We start from the raw sequence: 20,854 nt of genomic DNA, 5'->3' as shown, positions 1-20,854 counted from the left end.
TTAATTTGGAAATAATTTCAACATCTTAAATCAGATCAAGTAGCTTCAAATGTGTTTTTAGTCACTTATTGGATAAATAGGGTTTGGCAGCTATAGTGACATGGCAGAATGACTGATGACAATTATTTAAATGCCAATTAAGGCTGTGTTACGGAGATGCTACTCAATGCAATGTGATTTAATATAATGTGACAAGGGTTATCTGGCAAACCCCACACACTGTCTGAAATTCCAAGCAGAAAAGTTGTTGTTGTTGTGTTATACTCTTGCTATAACACAACAAATCGTATGCTCTCAATGTCAAGTTTTTCCCCATCGTATCAAAAATGGTAGTGAATATCGTTATTTTCCAAGGTATTGTATCAAAGTTAGAAACCCCAGAATTTTGACAGTGCTACACTTAACACACATGCAATGTTCTCACAGACAGTGTTGACCCAGTGGCGCTGCTGGTAAAGCTGCTATACTGCTGCTATATCAATATTTCCACAATTAAAAGCCGGTACTCCACTCATTTATGGAGCCCTGCAAGCCACGACATTGTCAACAACACAGTCGTGCATATACGTCACAATAAAAGTCTTGTGTTAACAGATGAAAGGATTCTGTCCACAGAAATGCTGTCAGTGGGATTTTATTTTGAAACAAAAACAGGAAGTGTTAAAAATCTGTCTTTTCATGTCTGTGTCAGTATGGTTATTAAACGACCATTTTCACTGTCTATTTTGTTGAAATTCGCACAAGCAGTGTGGTCCAGACGTAAGGGCTGGACTCTTTGCTGCTAACTTCTTGCAGCTCCTTTCCTTTATCATCTATTAGGCTACATGCTTAAAGCTCTCTTAACATTATTTTAAAAGCAGATCCTCATGAACATGAGATAAAACATGTTCTCATCGCACTGGAATGTGTGAAAAATGTAAACATTTACGTTCTTGTACTGTTTGTTCTGTTTAACAAACACTATTTGACATTCTCTCTTTACGCCTAAAGCATGTTTAATTATGAGACTCAGTGTCGACAGCGACATTTGCTGATGTCTCTGTTGTCTCAAGCCTGGTTTCTGTGTAGCTCTGGCCGCTGCGGCTCATTTAACGACAAAGACAGACAGATTGCATGTGATTAAACATCTTGTTAGCTGACTGAGCTACAGTGTGGCTAACAGTCCTTCATCTTTGTGTCTTGCCTCCTCCTGCCTTCTTAACACAAAGCCTCTGGATGTGTGCTCACTGTGTCAACACCTGCTGGGTCAAAGTGTGTCACTGCATGCCAGCAGGTAGGTTGGAGGCCAGTGTTTGTATAAGTCTGTGTTTGCACTGTACACATGCACACACACACACACAGATACACACCTGTCAACACCCTGCACACCTGATCAACTAAAAACATACCACACATGACACACACGCACAGAGCAAACAGGAAACAAGGTTGATGATGTCACCCAGCATGAAGCTGAGGGCCGAGAGCACCCAGCTGTCTTTGTCTCCATCTTTTTATCTTTTCTTTAATGTCAATTCTTTTTGTCACATGAGCTTATTTTCTGTTCAGTCTTCCTGTCTTAATCTTTTCTCCTTCTGAGCCTCAGTTGTGTTTTCTCTGTTCCTGTTTGTCTGTAAATCCCTGCTGATAGGGCGGAGGTTTGTAGACTCAACAGTCCTGGCAGAGAGTCAATACATGACATAGAACACAGAACTATTTCACCCTACTCTCAATTCAAGAGAACAGTGTTGGGACACAATCGCCTTTGGAAATATTCTTCTGTAGCAACACTTTTTTCATCTAACAGCAGCAGATATTTCAACAGATGAGACAAGACCTGTTTCTCCTCCTTTATGTCATCCTCCACTTTCTACCCAACCTGTCCTCTGTCTCACCCTCTGTTCCTTTTCCTCTCATCTTGCTAGGACAGTAAAGGTTAGCACTCTCTTTAATAGTTACAATCTAACTCTGTGACCTCTGTGCTAATGTAATGGCTTGCAGCGTGTGTCTCTGTGAATGAAAAATAAAGAAGGGAGACAAAGTGTGACAGAACAGCAGTTGTTCACGCTGCATTATGCCACCTCTCTTTCTCAAAATGTTAACTCGCTCCATTTTTCTCTTTTTGAGACATATCTGTTAGTTTTTAAGATGTTTCTAGAAACTTTTGTAACATTTTTAATTCAAAACCATTGAAATGTAACTTGTTTTGTTGTAAATCTGCTGGCAAAAATGCAAATACATTATATATAAATCAGAAAATCTGCAATTTGAGACAACAGCGAACAAGTTAGCGTTTGGTATTAGAAATAAATGAATAAATAAATGACTAAAACAATTAATCAAAATTTAAAATCTAAAAAGTTGCTGGCTACAAATGTTCTGTCAATGTTTCAGTACTCTCATTTTTTTTCTCCTTTCATTTAACTGTTATTTTAATAATCAATTAATCTGCAGATTATTTTCTTGATCAATAGAAATTAAAAGTGTCATAAAAAGATGAAAAATAAGGCTGTGCACTGTGGTGAAAATTGAATATAACAATATTTTTGACCAAATACCTCTACATTGATATTGCTTTCACAAAATATCTACACATGATTTTTGATAATCACCAGTTATTTGGATGTAACGACTAGTTTGGTAAAGGTAAATAATAAAACAGCTAGAACAGTCTGGTAAATTCAAGAAATTAAAACATGTTACTGTAACGCAGCCTCTAAAAACCGGGAAAGACAACACTTAAAGTATTACGATATCCAAAATCTAAGATGATATCTACTCACACCATCTCAGTATTTATATGATATCGAAATATTGCCCAGCCGTAGCACAAAATGTCTATTACAATTTCTCGAGTACGACGACTTGTTCAAATTATTTGTTTGATTCAACCGTCAAAAAAGATATGAATTTTAAAAATCGTACAAAACAAAACAAAAAACAGTTAATATTCTCATATTTGAAAATTGGAATGGCATTTTTGCTTAAGAAATGACCTAAATGATTGATCTATTTTGATTTGATCAACTATTGCCAATTAATTTTCTGCTGATCAACTAGTCAATCAATCAATCATCTGCTGTGATGTAATAGAAAACACACAAAAGCCGTGAAACAGTGACATCCTATTACAGATGAACGGGAGCTGTGTTTCCAGCAGTGAAAAAGCATCCTGCCTCTCCGCCTGCTGCTCTCACTCTCCATCTCTGACCTACATTTATAGTCAGTGGTTGGTCTGGCAGTGCCAGCTGATATGGAGTTACACTCACAGGCTGGCCACTGTGACGACAGGCGCTCCAGAGTTATGGGGTCAGACAGACGCAGCTTCATTCGCGGGTCATGTGACAGAAATACCCTGCATTCTCCTCTCCTCTGAGTCCTTACCGCCCGTGTGTGCGTGTGTATGTGTGTGCATATGTGTATGCATACTGTAGTTTATGGATGTGATAGAATGGGCATGTGTGTGCAGATGTGACAGTAAAGGCAGCTGTCTGGGGCCTATAGAGGAGACACTTATAGTTAACGGTTATAACAGAGATTATAATCAGTGTTTTCCTTTCCCTTCATTACCTTCTGTTTCCTCTACTTTAAGTGTTTGACTCAGCATACGGCATTTTAACTGATGTTTTGACATGAGTTGAAGGTTGGCGGGTATTATCGTACATTGCTCTCTTCACTGTGAAGAGAACTGTAGATCTTACTTATTTATGCTGTTTTTAAACAGCCAGCAATGAAGACCTTATGCAGCTGCTCGTTCAGATTTAATCTATTCAGTTGTTTCTTTATTGATGCCTTCAAATGCAGCAATCACATTCAGGATCCTGGTGAGGCAAAGACAGTCTGCCAATCAATAATTTAGTAATTTGCATTCCAGTAAACATTTCTGAATTCACCGTTAAATATTTATTCAACACTCACGTTTACTTTATTTACCGCTTTGCTTTCGCTGCTGAACATGATCCAAGTGGCCGGACAGGGGGAAATGGTTTAACAAGCTGTAATGTTAGAGCCATTACTACCAGTGATAAAATAAACAGACAGAGTGATGCAGACAGGCTGCAGGCTGCTCAGACAAGGCCACATTAACACTGGTCAGCACACACACAGCTGATGACACCACTCTGTCTCCACTTAGAGAAGTGGGACTTAGATGGGGTTCTACATCACAAATATTAACCATAACTGGTTTATGAAGCTGACATTCTGCTAAAAGGGATGCTAAAGGAACACCTAAGGCAGAGGAACAAGGGGAGGATATGTAGAAAATGTGTTTTTTCCCCCCGTAAGATTCATTTTTTATTGTATTCAGTTGGTTGCTTTGTGATACAGCAGCAGAGGGAATGAGTCGGGCAATAAAATTCATCCCAACCAGGTTACTGGAACACGTACAGGGGCTTTTTCTGAAGCTATTTTTACGCTCATGCTAGATTCAAGACGTGCAGTCCAGCTCCTTTACGACCTGAAACTGTTCGCTTCATTGATTTTCAAATAAATGCTGTTTTAGAAGATAAAGGAGGTCACATTTTGAACACTGCACATGAAGTATAACAGTGTATCAAGCCCTCTGATACATGCATGCACTAACACCTTGACTCAAGATCATGTTATATATTTTGTTTGATCTGTGCTGGTGTGAGATAACACAATTAAGTTTAAAGGAACAATTTATCTAAAATCAAAAATATATATTGTTAATTTTTACCTCTAGTACTATTTATCAATCTAGGTTGTTTTGGTGTGAGTTGTGTTTAAATCTCCTGCCGCCACGAGCAAGAGCCTCTTGTCTATGAGTAGGACAAATATGTATTTTTGATTTTGAGGTGAATTGTCCTTAAAAATATTATTTCTGTTAAAGATAAGATGATAAAATCCAAGCGCAGACCTTCAGCATTTATTTTTAACATATTAAAATAAGTATTTCCACAAAGGCAAAACAAACCATGTGAACTCAGTGACACAAACCTTGATGAGATGCTTGTTGACCCATTTTGTGAAGGTTTTCTTCTGCACCCTGTCCCGCTCATCTGGAGAGAAAGAAATACAGAGAAAGGAGGGAGGTTAATTACATAATCCAAATCCAGCATGGTTGCTGCAGCCAGCTCGATTACTCCACTGTGTTATGTAGATGACGAGGTCACGCACACAAATGCGCATACACACACACACACACACACACACACACACACACACACAAGTCCAGCTCAGAGGAGAAAAGCAGTGAGCTTAAACACTCCCCACAGAGACAGTTAAAGATGATGCTGTATTCACTCAGTACACTAAAAGGCATGGATTGTATTGATTTGTCAAGAACAACTCGAGAGGGTTTCTGCAGACATGTTGCTGCTCTTTCCTCTCACACACACAAACACACACACTTACACTTAGTGGCTTAGTTGCTGCTTGTATTGGATTACTCCCTCTAAGCCTTTTTATTAACCCACACTTTCATTTCATAAACCTAATAAACAACACATAAAGAGTAACTGGACACCACTCACACATGGGAGCACACATGTACGTTCACTGTTGCCTTCTTCAGTTAACTGTTATTTATCTTCCTCAATAGTGATGTAAAGCAATATAACAGCTAATGTAATAAGAAACACTTAAAGAAACTGTGAAGGTTCTTTGAGTTCATGGACTCAAGGTCCTGCAGATAAGATCCTCTGTATCTACAAACATGACCTCTTGTAAATTCTTGAACAGCTTTATCTTTATGTTTAACCTAGATGACATCACCCTGAGTAAACTTATGTAAAATGAAACTGAAAAAGGCTGCCTGCATGTTTTTTATTTTCCATTTTCCTCCTTCTTTAAACCAGTTTATTGTCTAATGCTTCAATCTTTTTCTCAGTTTCTGTTTCTACAGTCTCTGACTGAAGTGTGATCTGCAGCCAGGCAGACCTCCAGCCTGCGTCCTCCGCAGGCCAAAGGAGTGAGGCAGCCAGGCCAGGAATAGAGCCTGATGCTGAGCCACAACTGTGTTATCTTCCCTCCTAACCACCACCACCACCTCCTCCTCCCCCTCTTCCTCCACACTGTTGGAGCCTTTCTTCCTCTCTAGCCTCTCTCTGCTCGTATCAGTTTGTCTGGGAGAAAACGCAGACCCTCTCTCTTTTTCCCTTCCCGCCATTCACTTAAATATCTAACTTCCTGCTGGAGGGATAGTCAAACATCCTTTCAAGTGATGTTGCATATTCCTAAAACAGCTTTGTTTAGATAAATAAAATGCAAAATGCAATACTGCTTGTGTGTGCAATGTGCAGCAGCAGGCCACAACAAAGTTCATTAAGACCTTTACAGTTTCTTGGTTAGATTTTTCCTGATCAACAGAAAAATAATCATTTGATTTTTTGAGATTCTTATTGGTGAGGATTTGTTGCTTTGTGCATTATATAATATAAGACTGAATCTTTTTGTGTTCTTGACTGTTTGTCAAACAGAACAAGACCGTTGAAGACATTTTATGTGGGCTGTAAGACTTGGTGCTAAACATTTTTGGACATTTTATAGTCCAAACGATTAATCAATCATTTCAAAAAAATAAAAAGATGAATTGATAACAGAAAGAAACGTTAGTTGCAGCCCTACAAGATGCTGCTATATATTAAACATTAAAAATCTAACAAGGCATCTTCCGGTAACATCTATAGAGAAGGAAAACCCCAAAATTTGGTGTGTTTCTATATGCTTTCAAATAACATATCAGCAGAAATATAAATGTAGCATAATGTTACTCCTGTGTCCCTGATGGTCAGCACATACTAGTACTGAAGGCCAAACAAAAATATATAATTTTGCAGACATAAGTCTTGATGAATATTTTTAAGAAGGTGTTGAAAGTCTGAACATATTTTCTATTATTTGACATCAGTGAAAATATCCACTCCAATAGTTACAAATGCAGGTAAAATAAAAACACTATAAGATAATACTCATATCAATATCAGCGCACAGACTCTGTAGCTCAATGACAGAAGGGTATTTTCCCTCCAGTTTGTCAAACAGCCAATCAGAGAACAGACGGCTGCAGGTACTTCCCCTCCTGTCAGTTGTTTATCAGTTTCCATGGAGAAACCGTACGAGAGAGCAGCCATGAGGAGAGATAAACGGTATCACTTCCTCCTTTAAGTATCTTTCTGACTTTCTCACCCACACCTATACAAACACACACACACACACGCACACGCACACACACAGCCTCTAAACAGCCCTGACACCTTCCACTGTAGAGCTCCAAAAGTAGAAAGGATTTCCAAAGAGGAAATTCGAATTAAGGGTTTAGTGGGTCAAATATCTCGACTGGATAAAACTCAAAGTCAGTTTCAACACTGCATAACACACACACACACACACACACACACACACACACACACACACACACACACACACACACACACACACACACACACATGCAGTGTAACACAGAGTTTACACAAAGGGCAAGCCCCCCTAGGCAAAGAACCCATATTTCAACATGCTGTTGCAAAATAGTTTCACCACTGCAACATGCCTTGATTCTCAAACCTGCCGGGGAAGCTCAGCTAGTCGGACCAGTGAAAACACTCAGGCTATAAAGTCACACACATGTGTATCGGTCACACACAGCACTAAACATTGCACCTATGAAGCCTTATCAGGTTCATGTAGGTGTGGTAATTAGATCATAAATCAATTGTGTGTGGAATATTATTATTTTCAAACTGGAGAGATGAGAGGAGCTGAGGTTTGTGAGTGACAGCTACAGAGAGACGCTCATTCATCTACAGAGGAGGGCATTGTTAAGATGTACACACCCCCTTCCATGCTGTCCAAACACAACAAAACACACACACACAGAAGTCCTACCCTTTAGCCTGACACCCACAATGATTAATAGAGACCACATTTAGCATGTGCACAAACAGGAACTGTTCAAACACACAGGGAAACACGTGCTGACAGCAGCCACTCTGCACGCTGGCAGCATGTAAACAACTGTCCGGCTAAACTATGGGCATGTACACACACACGTCGGGATACACACTGACCTGCACAGCACATGAGCGAGTACAGGTGAGCGTTGAGGTGACATTCATTCCTGTAGTCGTACCACATCATCATCCACAGCTTTAATGTTTGTTCTCTTCCTCTAATCACAGCTTCATTTGATGCTAACGGTGCAAATAATCCAAGACAGGAGTCAGATAATTATAGCAGTGAGACGTCAAGCTGCTTCCACGTATCCAGAAGCTGCCGGGTGAGTGTGAGCTGCCGGCAGGTACGACCAGTTTGAGGAGTCTCTACTCTTCACTTTCTCTTGGTTCAATCTGTCTGCGGTTCACCCTTTCCCTCTCTCCTCGATCCTTGTGGTCGCTGCCATGTCAGCCTTCTCCCTCAGTCCCCCCCACACGCTGTCTTTCCCTGGTAGCAGTTGCTCTCACACGTGGGTGTCAAAGTCAGCGGCAGCTCCTCCCACACAGTCCAAAAAGGACTGCGTCCCCTCCCTCCCTGTTTACTCCCTCACCTCGCTTGTACTTCCTCACCAGGCAGTGGCACTCTCTGTCTCTCTCTGCCACTGACTCTCTTGCTCGCTCGCTCTCGGTTTCCTGGCCACAACAGACGGTCTGTGCTCAGACTGCAGCTGACGGTGGCTCTGCAGAGCTGCAGGGGTGCTCGCTCTGTTTATCCTTACCCTCTCTCTGTGGAGGTAAGCAACTCTGAATCCAGGGGGAGAATTTATTTGTTTTTATTTTCTCTTTTTCAGTTGACTTCCTGTAAAGGGCAATAGCTGCTGAGTAAATTCACATTTTCGGTTAACTGTTAGATGCTGTTTTCTGGAGACAGAGGGAGTTCATATGCATCCTGCAGAGAGCTTCTTAAAAAAACAAGTCCCAGCCATATCCGTTAGAGATGATATAATCCACTTGAGTATTTACATGCCACAAAAACACAAAAAGCATCCAAAAACATACAAGTATGGCTTGTTCTGCTGCGCTATGCAAACATACTCTCTTCTTGTTGAAGATGACAAAAGCCAGATGCAGCAGCTTGGTGATATCTCCATTTCTTTTCCTTCTCTCCTGCTCCTTTTCTCATGTTTCCTTTCCTTGAGAGGCTTTCTTTTGTAAAGCAATCAACAGTCCTGAGGCTTTTCAGCTCCTAGCGATGAGAACTCCGTCGCTTTGCGAAGAAAACAGAGGGAGAGACTGTGACTTGGGCAGAAATGGACTTTGCTCTCATCAAGAGAGGCCTGGCTGATTTGTGACGTTGTTTAACTTAATATTGAGAGAAAAACCAGCCCGAGCAGAGTCATTCGTCCCATTAGTGCATGTGTCTCGTATGTGTACAACAGAGATGGGAGATGACGATGGAGTACATAATGAGGAATGGTCATGTTTCTGGCCTCGGTCCAGACTTGTGCTTCTCAGGCAGGCACAATAAGCAGTCGGCAGTGAATGAGAGGCCTCTAGCAGCCTTTAACTCCCACTGCCTGGTGCCGAACACATCATCCAATCATGACAAGACCATTCCCTGTCCAGATCTGCTTTCTCAGATTTTTATGACACTGCTTTCTTCCCATCTTACTTGATTGTGCGGTCTCTCAAAATAGCTCTGCCGCACCAGACAGCACAGACGTGGTTTTGAATAATTTCTGCTCTGTCATGTTTTTTTAAAAGAGAGAACGAGTCAAGAATCAGCAGCGTGGAAGCAACGAGTCTGCTCAGGCTAAAAGCTCGACTATGTCGTCAGAGTCAAACAACAGTCCTCAGAAGGTCATGTGACCTGGCCAGGAGGCAGGAAGTGAGCAAAGACCTCATTAGGCGAAGGCTGGTATGACAGCAGCTCCCGACTCTTACAGCAGGTGCACTACTCCGTAGTTACACACACACACACACACCTGACCAGGCGAGACAGTGATTCACACTCTTGCAGTCACAACAAGCTCAGACAGAGTAACACAAGCTCCTCCTCTTCCTCCGTCTCCTCCACCTGCAACGTCACTCCTTCATCTCCATCCCTCCTTATTTTACGTCCTCTTCTTCTTTGCTCCCTCGTAGTGTCACATTCCTCTTCTTTCCTCTGTTCCTTCACAGTGACGCTCTCCTCTTTCCATCTCTAAGGGACCATCCACACTAAAAATACCAGACAGAGCTTATGCCTCTAATACCACGCAGCATGCTTATCCCTCGCTCCCTCCTTCTCCCACGTTATCACCTCTAATCTCCCTCGCTCTCCCTCTCCATTCTCCCTGTCTTCCGCTGTTTCTGGCGTTTCTCCTCTTGTTATTCATTTGTGGAGGGGATGTTACCATGTTTCCTCTATTAGTGCATCATGTCGTCTTTCCTTCTTTCACTTTCCCTTTTAGTTTCTCTTTCAGCCAGGCCAGCTCCCAGGGTTCATTTATCCTCCTCCTCCTTCTCTCTGGTGATACTCAAAGGCTGGCAGCAGCCTACACCCGTTTTTTTTCCATCTCTTTCTTTGTTTCTTTCAGCTTCTCATCCCATTTCTCTCTCTTTAAGCAACGAATGTTGAATGCTAACTGTTTTGTTTAGCCGCACAAGGTCACTCTCTGCAAATCAGCTGACTGGAGGAGGCAGGAAGTTGTTCTCACAGTGCAGTATTTAATCTTAATTATCTAAACTTTCTCTCTTCCTGCTTACATTCCAATTACAGACTAACCAGCTGTCCAGTTAGCCAAGTTAGCCCTGTCACCAGATTGAGATCAGACTCAGTCTGCCCTCCTGTGGCCACAAAGAGGAACACTTCCCATTTGAGAAATCAAATCTACATCTACAAGACATTTAAGTATATGTTCATCAACACAAAGGTTTCTTCATGCAAATCTAACACAAAAATAACAAAAATGACACAAAAAAGCAGTTAAATTCCATCTATCTCAAGACAAAGCAAATCCAAAGTGCATGTTAACTGAAGGTGATTCAGGGTCAGTGTGGCTTTATTGCTGACGCATGTCCAAATAAAGATGTCATCCATCCTGTCCGGGGGTCATCACATCAAACCAGACGTGGCCTCCACTTCCTTTCATTTCAGTGCATTTATTTGATCAGAGACATTTACATTTTCCTGGCCATTTTGCTTGTTTATTTCTTGTGTTTCAATAGTCCAATATAATTCATTTATCATTCTAATCAGTAGCACCCTCTGCTCCGTCATTTGATTTACAACTACTGATAATATATTATTAAACAGGCTACACTGTGCTCTGCACCTGGAGAGCTTAAGGCTTAGCAATTTCAATGAAAGCGTGAACCACCACGATTAACATGTTGTGTCATCCCCAAACCACATAATGTGCATAATACTAAAATGCTGCCGCACAGCCACACACGCCCTACCACTGTGAAAGAGTCCGTTTCCTGTGATGAGCAGACTAAGGTTGAGATCACAGAATCACGCAGTATGACCACACACACACGCACACACACAGCGTTTGTGTCACACATGAGTGGCTTGTCTAGAACCTAGAGACAAGATCAAACAGGCAAGTAAAAAGGCTTGCCGCTTCAGTAACGTCTTGCCTCATTCTGATCTCATAATCACTTGCATGGACACGTTCCTGAAACCACACACTCATTATGAAAGAGATGCACGTTTTATCTGTTAATAATCATCTGCATGAAGTTACATTTTAATAAACCTTAAATATAAAAAAAAAATCAACTAGAGCTGCAACAATTAATCGATTTGTTGTTAACTATTAAATTCATTGGCATTTTTCAGGAGGAGTTAATCCTTATCCTCTGAGAGGGTGCAAGGACAGAAGGATGTCGTGCTGTGAAGCCCTCCGAGACAAATTGTGATTTGTGATATTTAGGCTTCATAATAAAACTGAATCAAAAATGAATTGAATTAATATGAGAATCAATTAATCCGTTGGGTATTTTCTAAAAGTCATAATTCTCTGATTACAGCTTCCTAAAAGTTTATATTTTCTGATTTCTTAAATCCTCTGTGACAGTAAACTGAATATCTTTGGGTTGTGGACAAAACAAGACATTTGAGGACGTCATCTTGGGCTTTAGGAAACACTGTTTGACATTTTTCACCATTTTCTGACAATTTATAGACCAAAAAAATAATTAGGAACCATCACCCTTCTGAAATTCGTATTCTAATCTTTAAGTGAAGCATAATAGGCACAGCATGCCCAACTGAACATATAAGTGAACAGCATGTAAGACTCCTGTGTTATATTAGGAGACAGGTAAACCACATAAAGTATAAGTGAGTGCAGTAATACATATACCAAAATTTTGCTACATACTACTCCCCCCCACAGGCACTACGCATTGCATAATGTAAAGTCACCTGTCTGACACAGTGTATCACATTAATGCACATCTTTTGGATTACTGTCATCTCTGTATATTGCATATATTCTCTATACTTTACACTGTGAATCTTTGCACATTCCCACACAAATCTGTAAAGCTCTTTCATTTTAAAATATATATTGCACATATTTTCATAGCATTTTCCTACTCTACAGTGTGTTTCTTTACTTTGCAGTACTTGCTTTTTATTTTTATTTTCTCTCTCACCAAAACATTAGGGCAAAGTCCTTGCATGGGAAAACCTACTCTGCTATAAACTAGATTCGGATTCTGCAAAGGTGGTGAAAGCGTAACGAGGAAGAAGTGATTCATCTATATTTTGGCTATCTTTCAGGCCCACGGAGAGCAATGCACGCAACTGATTTACCTGGTACCTGGGAACAGTGTTTGACAACCTGCTAAAGTTTTCCTCTAACACAGAGGAAATCCTCAGAAAGTGCCATCAAAGACAGTATCTCCTCAGGGAATTAAAATCCTTTGTGGTCAACAAGGACATTCTCACCACATTCTAGTACGCCTTCATCGAAAATGTCATAACCTTTTCATTTATTTGCTGGTTTCATTCCATCACTCTGCAAAACAGAAATTGCCTGTTGAATACAGTCAAAGTCTGCTCAAAGATCATTGAGCAGCCTATTCGAAGTCTCACAACCTTGTGTGATCAACTGACACTGAAATCAGCTCACCGGATTCTACAAGACCCCACCCACATTTTATCCTCTGAGTTTCAGTGGCTCCCCTCCGGATGCAGACTCCGCTGTCCTGGCTGCAGGACACAGCGGAGGAAAGCCACCTTTGTCCCCAGGGCTGTCCAGCTCCTCAACTCTGTACCCTGAAGCACTTAAGCACTTTACAATCGTACTACACTAAGCACTTTACTTGTGTGTTGTTTTTTTAATTTTGTGTTTTATCTGTGTTTGAATGAATGTCTGTGACATGTGCTGCCTGTAACACTACCTTCATGCACCTTTTAAATTGCCCCCCGGGGACAAATAAAATGTTTTTGAATTGAAAATTTGAATTGAATTGATTTGGGGATTAAGCATCACTTTAATACCAGAAAAAAAAGTTTCTTTCTATAACTGTACTAAACATCAAACTGATCCAAGTAAATACATCATGTGCACACACACATCCGATCTGGGGACATTTTTACATGACCCAAATCCAACTCTCTGTCAACTAAATGACAATTCACCCTTTACTCCTTATCTACGTCTGCAGTTGTTAGTCGGCTTTACAGCTGCGAAAAAGACAATTTTACAAATACGGTTCACTCCAGGTCTCGCTTGTAGTATTCTGGATTGTGGTCTTCTATAAAATGCCAAACTTGGAATGTACACCAGCTGAGATAAATAGAGCGAGCCCTTAGAAAATAAGGATCCTCTTTTTGTTGTTGTGGCCTAAAAAGACAATAAATATTCGGTGAGGAAAAAAAAGGACAAAGGTAATTAAAATTTCTGATTATTTCTCTGGTTTTCATAATTTGTTATTCTCATTAAATCTCCCTTAGATTTGATTTGTTCTCTTTCCTGTCTCTTTATTTTCATCTCTAATTTGTTTCAAAGCTGTGCTATTTTTAGTGGTCATTTCATTTCATTGGTTTCACAGCCCTCTTGTCTCTCTTAACATCACTGTTGCATGCCGTTTGCTCTGAGTATTGATGGACCTCATTGATCTGCAATGTTATGTCATGCCAGATATTTCTCCCCTGGTGAATCCAAGCCAGTGGTTACATTTGGATAAAATTAGACACATGTCCCAAACCAATCTACTAGAATTAAACTCACTTATTCCAGTGCTGGGAGACACTACAGATGCATTACCAGCAGCTACTGGACAAAGGCATGAAGGTCAGAATAAACATCATGTCAAAATAGTTTCAACATCATGAATATTTGTATCAGGCTGTAAAAACAAGTTATTAGTGCTGAGGCTAAACTACAAAAGCCAACTGGAATTTGTTTAATGCTGCAAAAACGTGGTGTTACATCAGTGTTTAACATTAGCTATGAATAATTAGACACATGACTAAACTCAGCAGCTTACTGGCAGCACAGCAGCTCGTTGTTTGGTGTAAAGCATGTAGTTATAAAAACAAGACGTAGCCGGCCACGTAAGTGGCCACACAAAGACTGCAGTCTCCAGGTTGAATTACATAGATGTGGCTATATGATTCAGTAGCTCATGAAATATACCAGCCTTTCTCTACAAAAGAGCCAAATATGGAAGACCCAGCTCCACTGACTCATGCAGATGAGATACAGTAATCAGGTCCTACTGCACAAAAGCATGAGACAGTGTCTCACTGTAACAGGAGGTGAAACAGGAGACTGCTATATGCTCTTTACAGCACAAGCCGCTTTACATTCCACTCAAACTAAAATAGAAAACATGAGGTGACATCCTGCTGCAAGCTGGAAAGGCTTAAGCATCATGCTAACTACTGTGCAAGCAAGTTGAACAGCCGTGCAGATGCTGAGCTAAATGCTAAAGTGGATGCAGTGATTTAAATGGACACATGCTAACAGATAAGTGAAGCTGTCCACTACGAGAATGACACCGCAAACAGGGTGGAGCCTAAGTAGGAAGCACAAGGAGGTAATGTCACATCTTCCCTTTCTCTCTACAAAGAAGGGATAAATTATAACAGTGACAAAGAAGGGAAGGAAACAGGAAGAAAATTGTTTAGCTTATACTTCTGTCTTAGAAACAGTTGGACAGGAACATGAAAAGTTACCTTGTACAAAAGTGGGTGCCTGTTGACGACGGCGACGACAGTAAAACCAAAATCCAGCTGCCGTCAAGAAGTGAAAAGTCACCACCAGGATGGGTGTTATGACTGCAGGGTCTGTTAGACAGTCCATCTTAACTAGCTCGCTGACTAAATGACCAGAAATGTTCCTTAAAAAATGTCAGGTAGCTCCACAAGCCACGAATAAATGTCCAAACACTAACCAAAATCAAAAGTTACTGCTGCAGGCTTCTACGTAACGTCCCAAAACTAGTCAAGTCCATAAAAAAGAGATTTTACAGCAGGTTTCAAGATGTCTGTAAACAGGAGCATGAAGATCCCTCTTCTCCTTTCACTTCTTCTGTACTGACACAAGACAAAAACAATCTTCTCGTCCTTTCCCCAGCATCTCTCTTACTTTCAGCACATAACTACTGCAGCTAATAACTTCTCTGAGTTCTTCTCTCCATTCAGATGCCCTCCCTCTTTCCCCCCATGCCTCTCTCTCTCTCTCTCTCTCTTTCTCACTCTGTCTCAACCTCGCTCGCTCTCTGACACTCTAACAGTGAATTCCATTCCCCTGAAACAAGCAACCAGACTGTAGCCGTTGCTGAGCGCACCGTTAGAAAACCAGTAAATAAATGAAATGGGACTAAACAGACGGAAATGTGCATTGTGTGCGTGCGTAGTTGCCTCACAGTCTCAGAAGAAAACCACACGGGAGATACCCACATGCTCCTCTTCCTGTGTGTGTATTTCTATTTCAGCATGTTGAAGGACATTTTATTTTTGTATGTGATCGTAACTTCTTCTGTATTTGAATGCGTACATGTTGCATTTGTATGTGATCGTTAATGGAAGGTCTGTGCATTTATATGTTAGGGAGGAAAGTGTGTGTGTTTGTGTTTACCTCTGTTGCTATGGGTGAGCAATGTATCCTGGCTGTGATATTTATTCACCGCTATCTTTGAATGATGTCTGCTGACTGCTGATGGTGTGTCCGAGAGATTCAGAGAGAGAAGTCAATCAAACCAAGGTGATCAGAGTGTGTGCGAGTGTGTGTGTTGCACATGTTAGACATTACAGCGTGATTCAGCATGATTCAGGCTGCAGACTGGAAGGCAGGGGGTCCTCGGGTTACTCTCACCTCGCAGAGAATGGTGTGTCTGTTAATGTGTGTGTATGTGGTCAGGTTATCAACTCAGCTCTGAAAAGCCACTGACATTTTAGTCCTAGCAACCTCCAGTCACAACAATACACAACCACAATCAATCTGATAACGTTTCGCTGTTGTCAGGGGGGAAACCTCAGCGCCAAACTAAATTTAATTCAAGTGCTACATGCTGCAATTTGAGCCAATGTTTAACCCTGATACTTTATTTAAAACCAGAGAACAACAATAATATTATTAAGACAGTAATAATGCAGCACTTTGTCACATATAATTAATAAAGGCGGATATATGTAGAGGGCAGTAATGAATTTCTTTCCTTTTAGTCACTTCCTAATCACCACAATTATCAGACAGCATGAGGTAATGGAGACGTGATCCTGATGCCAGCTGTTAATCCAGTGCTTTCCATCACTTAGACATACTGAGGCTCCCATTGCAACAGAACTGCATTACCCAGAATCCTCTCTGTCCCAAAATTACCTCTGTACCTCATGAGTCAAAGACAACTTGGGTCCAAAACATTGCACTTTTTCTAAATGTGATAAAGCTAAAAAAGCATTCTACAGTGTCAGGAGTCTTGGGAAGCAGACAGCAGAACTAAATTACCCAGAGTCCTTTCTGTCACAACATCAGCAAATACTCACACAACAAAATACCTTATTTGAACACTGTGTGCATCAATTAAAAGAGGAGAATCAATAAGAAATCATGCAATTGGGGAGTCGGTGGCTTAGTGGTAGAGAAGGCGCCCCATGCAGCGGCCCGGGTTCAACTCCAGCCTGTGGCCCTTTGCTGCATGTCACTCCCTCTCTCTCTCCCCCTTTCATGCTTGTCTTTCCTATCAATTAAAGGCTTAAAAATGCCCAAAAAAATATCTTAAAGGAAAAAAAGAAAGCATGCAATAAAAACATTAAAAGAGAATCTAAATGACAAAGAAGGAAGTTAAAAGTGAGAGTAGGCTGAAGAGGAAATTTAGCAACCACATTTCACTTGTGGTAAAGAGTGTGATGCTGCCACTGTGGGGCAGAAGAGACCAACATGTGTGTGTTGGGCTGCACGACTTAACACTCAAACCACTGACAGCAAGACCAGTGTTACATTTAGCATCCTGAAACCACCAATGTCTGACAGCAGTTTGTTATAATCAACTTCACACTGACAGAAGACTACAATTTATTTATTTACTTTAACACTTTAACTGTAGTTTTACCACATTTCTAAAAAAAAAAGATACTTCTACTTTCTGATTTTCGTTTTAGCTACATTTACTTTATAACTTTAATTGTTTCACCTCATTACCTCCGCCAAGGAGGTTATGTTTTCGCCGGCGTTGGTCTGTTTGTCTGCAAAATAACTCGAAAAGTTCTTAACAGATTTTGATGAAATTTTCAGGAAAGGTTGATAATGGGACAAGAACAGATGATACAATTTTGGTGGTGATCGGTTGAAGCGAAGTGGATAAAATAATAAAATGGCAGGAAATCCGAGCTGCTTGGCAGAGGTCTGTGCTCTCCGAGTGCTCTAGTTATGACATTTCATCTTCCTCCCATATTCAGAATCTCAACTGTTACACAGGCTGAGTTAAAGGCTGCCGTTGTGCATGCATGCTCCTCTGTGCATGGGTTTGTATGTCAGCTTCCAGGGTCAAGAGGTCAGGGGTCCAAACTCTGTCCCCTCTGCTGAAAATGCTGTGTCTGGGAACTTCATCCACACACACACATGCACAGAGAAAAAGGGATGCAAACAGGGTGTAACAAAGCCTCGGGGTGATGTCAGACTACAGTATAAGCTCGACAAAAGAGGGAGGAAAGAGAAGAAGAAAGATGGATGGGAGAGTGTGGAAAGCATCAAGGGAGATGAAGAGAGAAACTACAGTTAGGCTTGGTGTCGTATTGGCTGATTGTATTGGGAGGTGAATGACCCTTTTCATTCAGACATCACAGAGAGAAATCTCACACTCACTGCCACACACACTGAAAAAAAAAAGACACACACAAGAGCACACTCAGCCTTTTGTGACCGACGTGGAGTCTCAGTACTGTCTCGGCTTTCACTATATTAGCATACTATAACTCATCTGATGCTAACCCTCAAAGCTCAGACATTTAGCCTCACTGGGCCAGAGAAGGAAATTAAATTGTTCTGCATGTGTCTCATCTATTTGCCCTCATGTTGCTCTCCAGCGTATTTTTAATGCAGCAGCTTGTCATGTCTCCGGTCTCTCCCTCCCCCAGTACAGCTCAGTTCTACCAGTCAGCATCCTTTACATAGATAGCCAGGATGCCAGCAAGGTCACCCTGACACACAAAGAAGTATGCAAACACACACACAGACACGCACGCACCCACAGAAATATGCTGTACTTTTGTGCACAGACTTGCTGCCCTGTGCTTTCACCTGATAGTGCTGTAACACAGAGAGAGATGAGTGCAGGCAGAGCCATAAACCGTATCAACATATGGAAATATAGACTGCAGGCTGACCACAGAGAGGAACGACATAAACTGCAGAACTGGGTACAGGCACAGAATAATCATAAATTGTTATTGTTCCTGTGATAATTGTCCTTTCCTTCTCTAAATATTATAGAGGAAATATATATATATATATATATAATTATATATATATATTTATTCATCAGGCTTTTATTCAAAGCAAGTTACAAGATGTTGGTCAGGTTAAAGTTTGTTGTGACACAGGACCCAACATTTAAAAACCTTTTAACATTAGTGTCTGATATCAAATCTAAATTCATTTTGCTAATTCATTAATCATCTTAAAGGTCCAGTGTGTAGGATTTAGGGGAATATATTGGCAGAAATGGAACATCCCAGCTGTGTAAGACCCATCATGCAAACTGCAGGAGGAAACAGGAAAACATACGTTGATGAGGTGCAGAAGGGAGGATGAGCAGCAAGAGCAGAATGAGGAAAAGGACAGTCCCATTATCAGAGTGATGAATCCTGTAACCTTGAACCACGATGTCTGCTCCAATAAAAATTAGGGCTCTCCATCTCTTCCTCTCTCGCTCACTTCCTCTGACACAGTCCCATCTGCCAGACTGAACTCAATCACCTCCTGCTTCTACCTGTGCAAGCAGCTCCCAATAACCGACTCTAAACTCTGTAACCACCAGTCTTTTTGCATCATAACAAAGGCCGGTAAAGCTGTGATAGCTCTGTGTTAAAAATAAGGTGCATTATCACTTCAAATAATACAAAATGTTCTCCCTGCCAAAGCTAATGTCTGAATAATCATTGTTCTCTGCTGTTATGAAGTGATACTGCAGTGTCTTTTGAACAGAGCAGTGCTGTGATGCTGTAAGTCAGTGCTTTTATATGTGAATACAACAGCTATTCTGGGGCTCTGGTCATCACACAGCTGCATGTCGTGTGACCGTGACACATCAATACTGCCTGCCAGCCTCCCACACTGTTCCCCAGCAGCTGTGTGACTTCTGACATCTCGGTTGGTGAAATGCGGCAGAAACACTTCCTGTCTGGAAAGAGAGCCGGCCGTCAGAGTCCTGACCTGCCATTCTGGCGCTGAACCATTTGACAAGTATGAGGAAGTTCCAGACATAACACTACATGTACAGGGGAAAGGGTGGATGTAGATGAGAGACAGCACACTCTTTCCATTGGCAGTGTGCTCAGTACAGTGAGGCACCTGGCTGTCTAATACTAGCCTCTAAATACACTAGCAAAGGTTCTCTGGAATCCTAAAACTGTGAGAGTGATGGAGATGTAACTGTGTTTTCAGCACAATAATAAATAGTTGATATATAGTCTGCAGGAAAAGTTGGAGCCACTTTGAAATGCATACCATCTCTCCCCTGCAGTATCAAACTCTGCAGTTAGGGGGCAGACTGGGTCCAGTTACAGAGAAGCTGATTCAGTTTGCCTTCAGTGCTGCAGCATTGATTTCTTTAAACATCTTATTCAGCTTAAAACTCTTAAAGACGTTTCTCTCACAGGTCCAATCTCTTATATTTATCTTGGTGATCTTGGTGTGTGATGTCCAAACTTCTCAGTCTGTTAACTTTGGATATGTCTGCATCATTCTACGGGTATTACAAGTAACCAGAGGACGGTAAATGGAAATTCCCAGCAGGGACACTATGGGACATAATTGCAAACCCAAGCTGTTGTTTAATGATCAGTACAAGATGAGCACATAGTCCATGAAACATTAACACACACAAACCCAGTTTGGCTCAGTCCAGACGAATGGATTTAGCATGGCTGGGTCAAACACAGATAAGCAATCAACCTCAGACTGTTATTTATTCAGGCATGGCTAATCACACAGCGAGGAGCTGGACATCGTGATCACTGGACCTGATCAAGGCTTCACTGATGATCCAGTTAACTGACCAGCCGATATAAAAAAAAAAAAGGGACACTGATGAGGAGTTACTGGGTTATATTCCACTGCCAGGGATCACTATCATTTTTATGCACTGGCCCCACAAACCACCAGAAGACTAAGCAGTCCTCCTAACACCTACCACCACACCAAATTCCATTCTCAAAATTAACACTTTAACGTTTCTTTAAAAATTTAACAGTGAGCCCACGTATACTAATATTTATCATTTGCTTTTCCCTTCCACATAAACCACTCTTG

The 20,854-nt window shown here is 41.1% G+C and overlaps 1 protein-coding gene across 12 annotated transcripts in view; it reads right to left on the bottom strand.

Annotated features, from left to right (window-relative positions):
* The window catches only part of macf1a (microtubule actin crosslinking factor 1a), a 266,838-nt gene that overhangs the window by 148,084 nt on the left and 97,900 nt on the right, over positions 1-20,854 (bottom strand). For 10 of the 12 annotated variants that reach the window (XM_050034872.1, XM_050034874.1, XM_050034883.1 and 7 more), the window contains one exon: positions 4,942-5,003. In XM_050034872.1, the coding sequence (XP_049890829.1) occupies positions 4,942-5,003 (62 nt within the window). Of the gene's footprint in view, positions 1-4,941; positions 5,004-8,009; positions 8,341-15,057; positions 15,200-20,854 lie in introns of those variants that run through there. The other 2 variants (XM_050034873.1, XM_050034880.1) reach the window with 2 other exon arrangements.

Source organism: Epinephelus moara, chromosome 22, assembly GCF_006386435.1.
Source record: "Epinephelus moara isolate mb chromosome 22, YSFRI_EMoa_1.0, whole genome shotgun sequence".
NCBI lineage: Eukaryota > Metazoa > Chordata > Actinopteri > Perciformes > Serranidae > Epinephelus > Epinephelus moara.
Note: the sequence above shows the minus strand (reverse complement) of the source record. Positions and strands in the feature narration are given on the sequence as shown.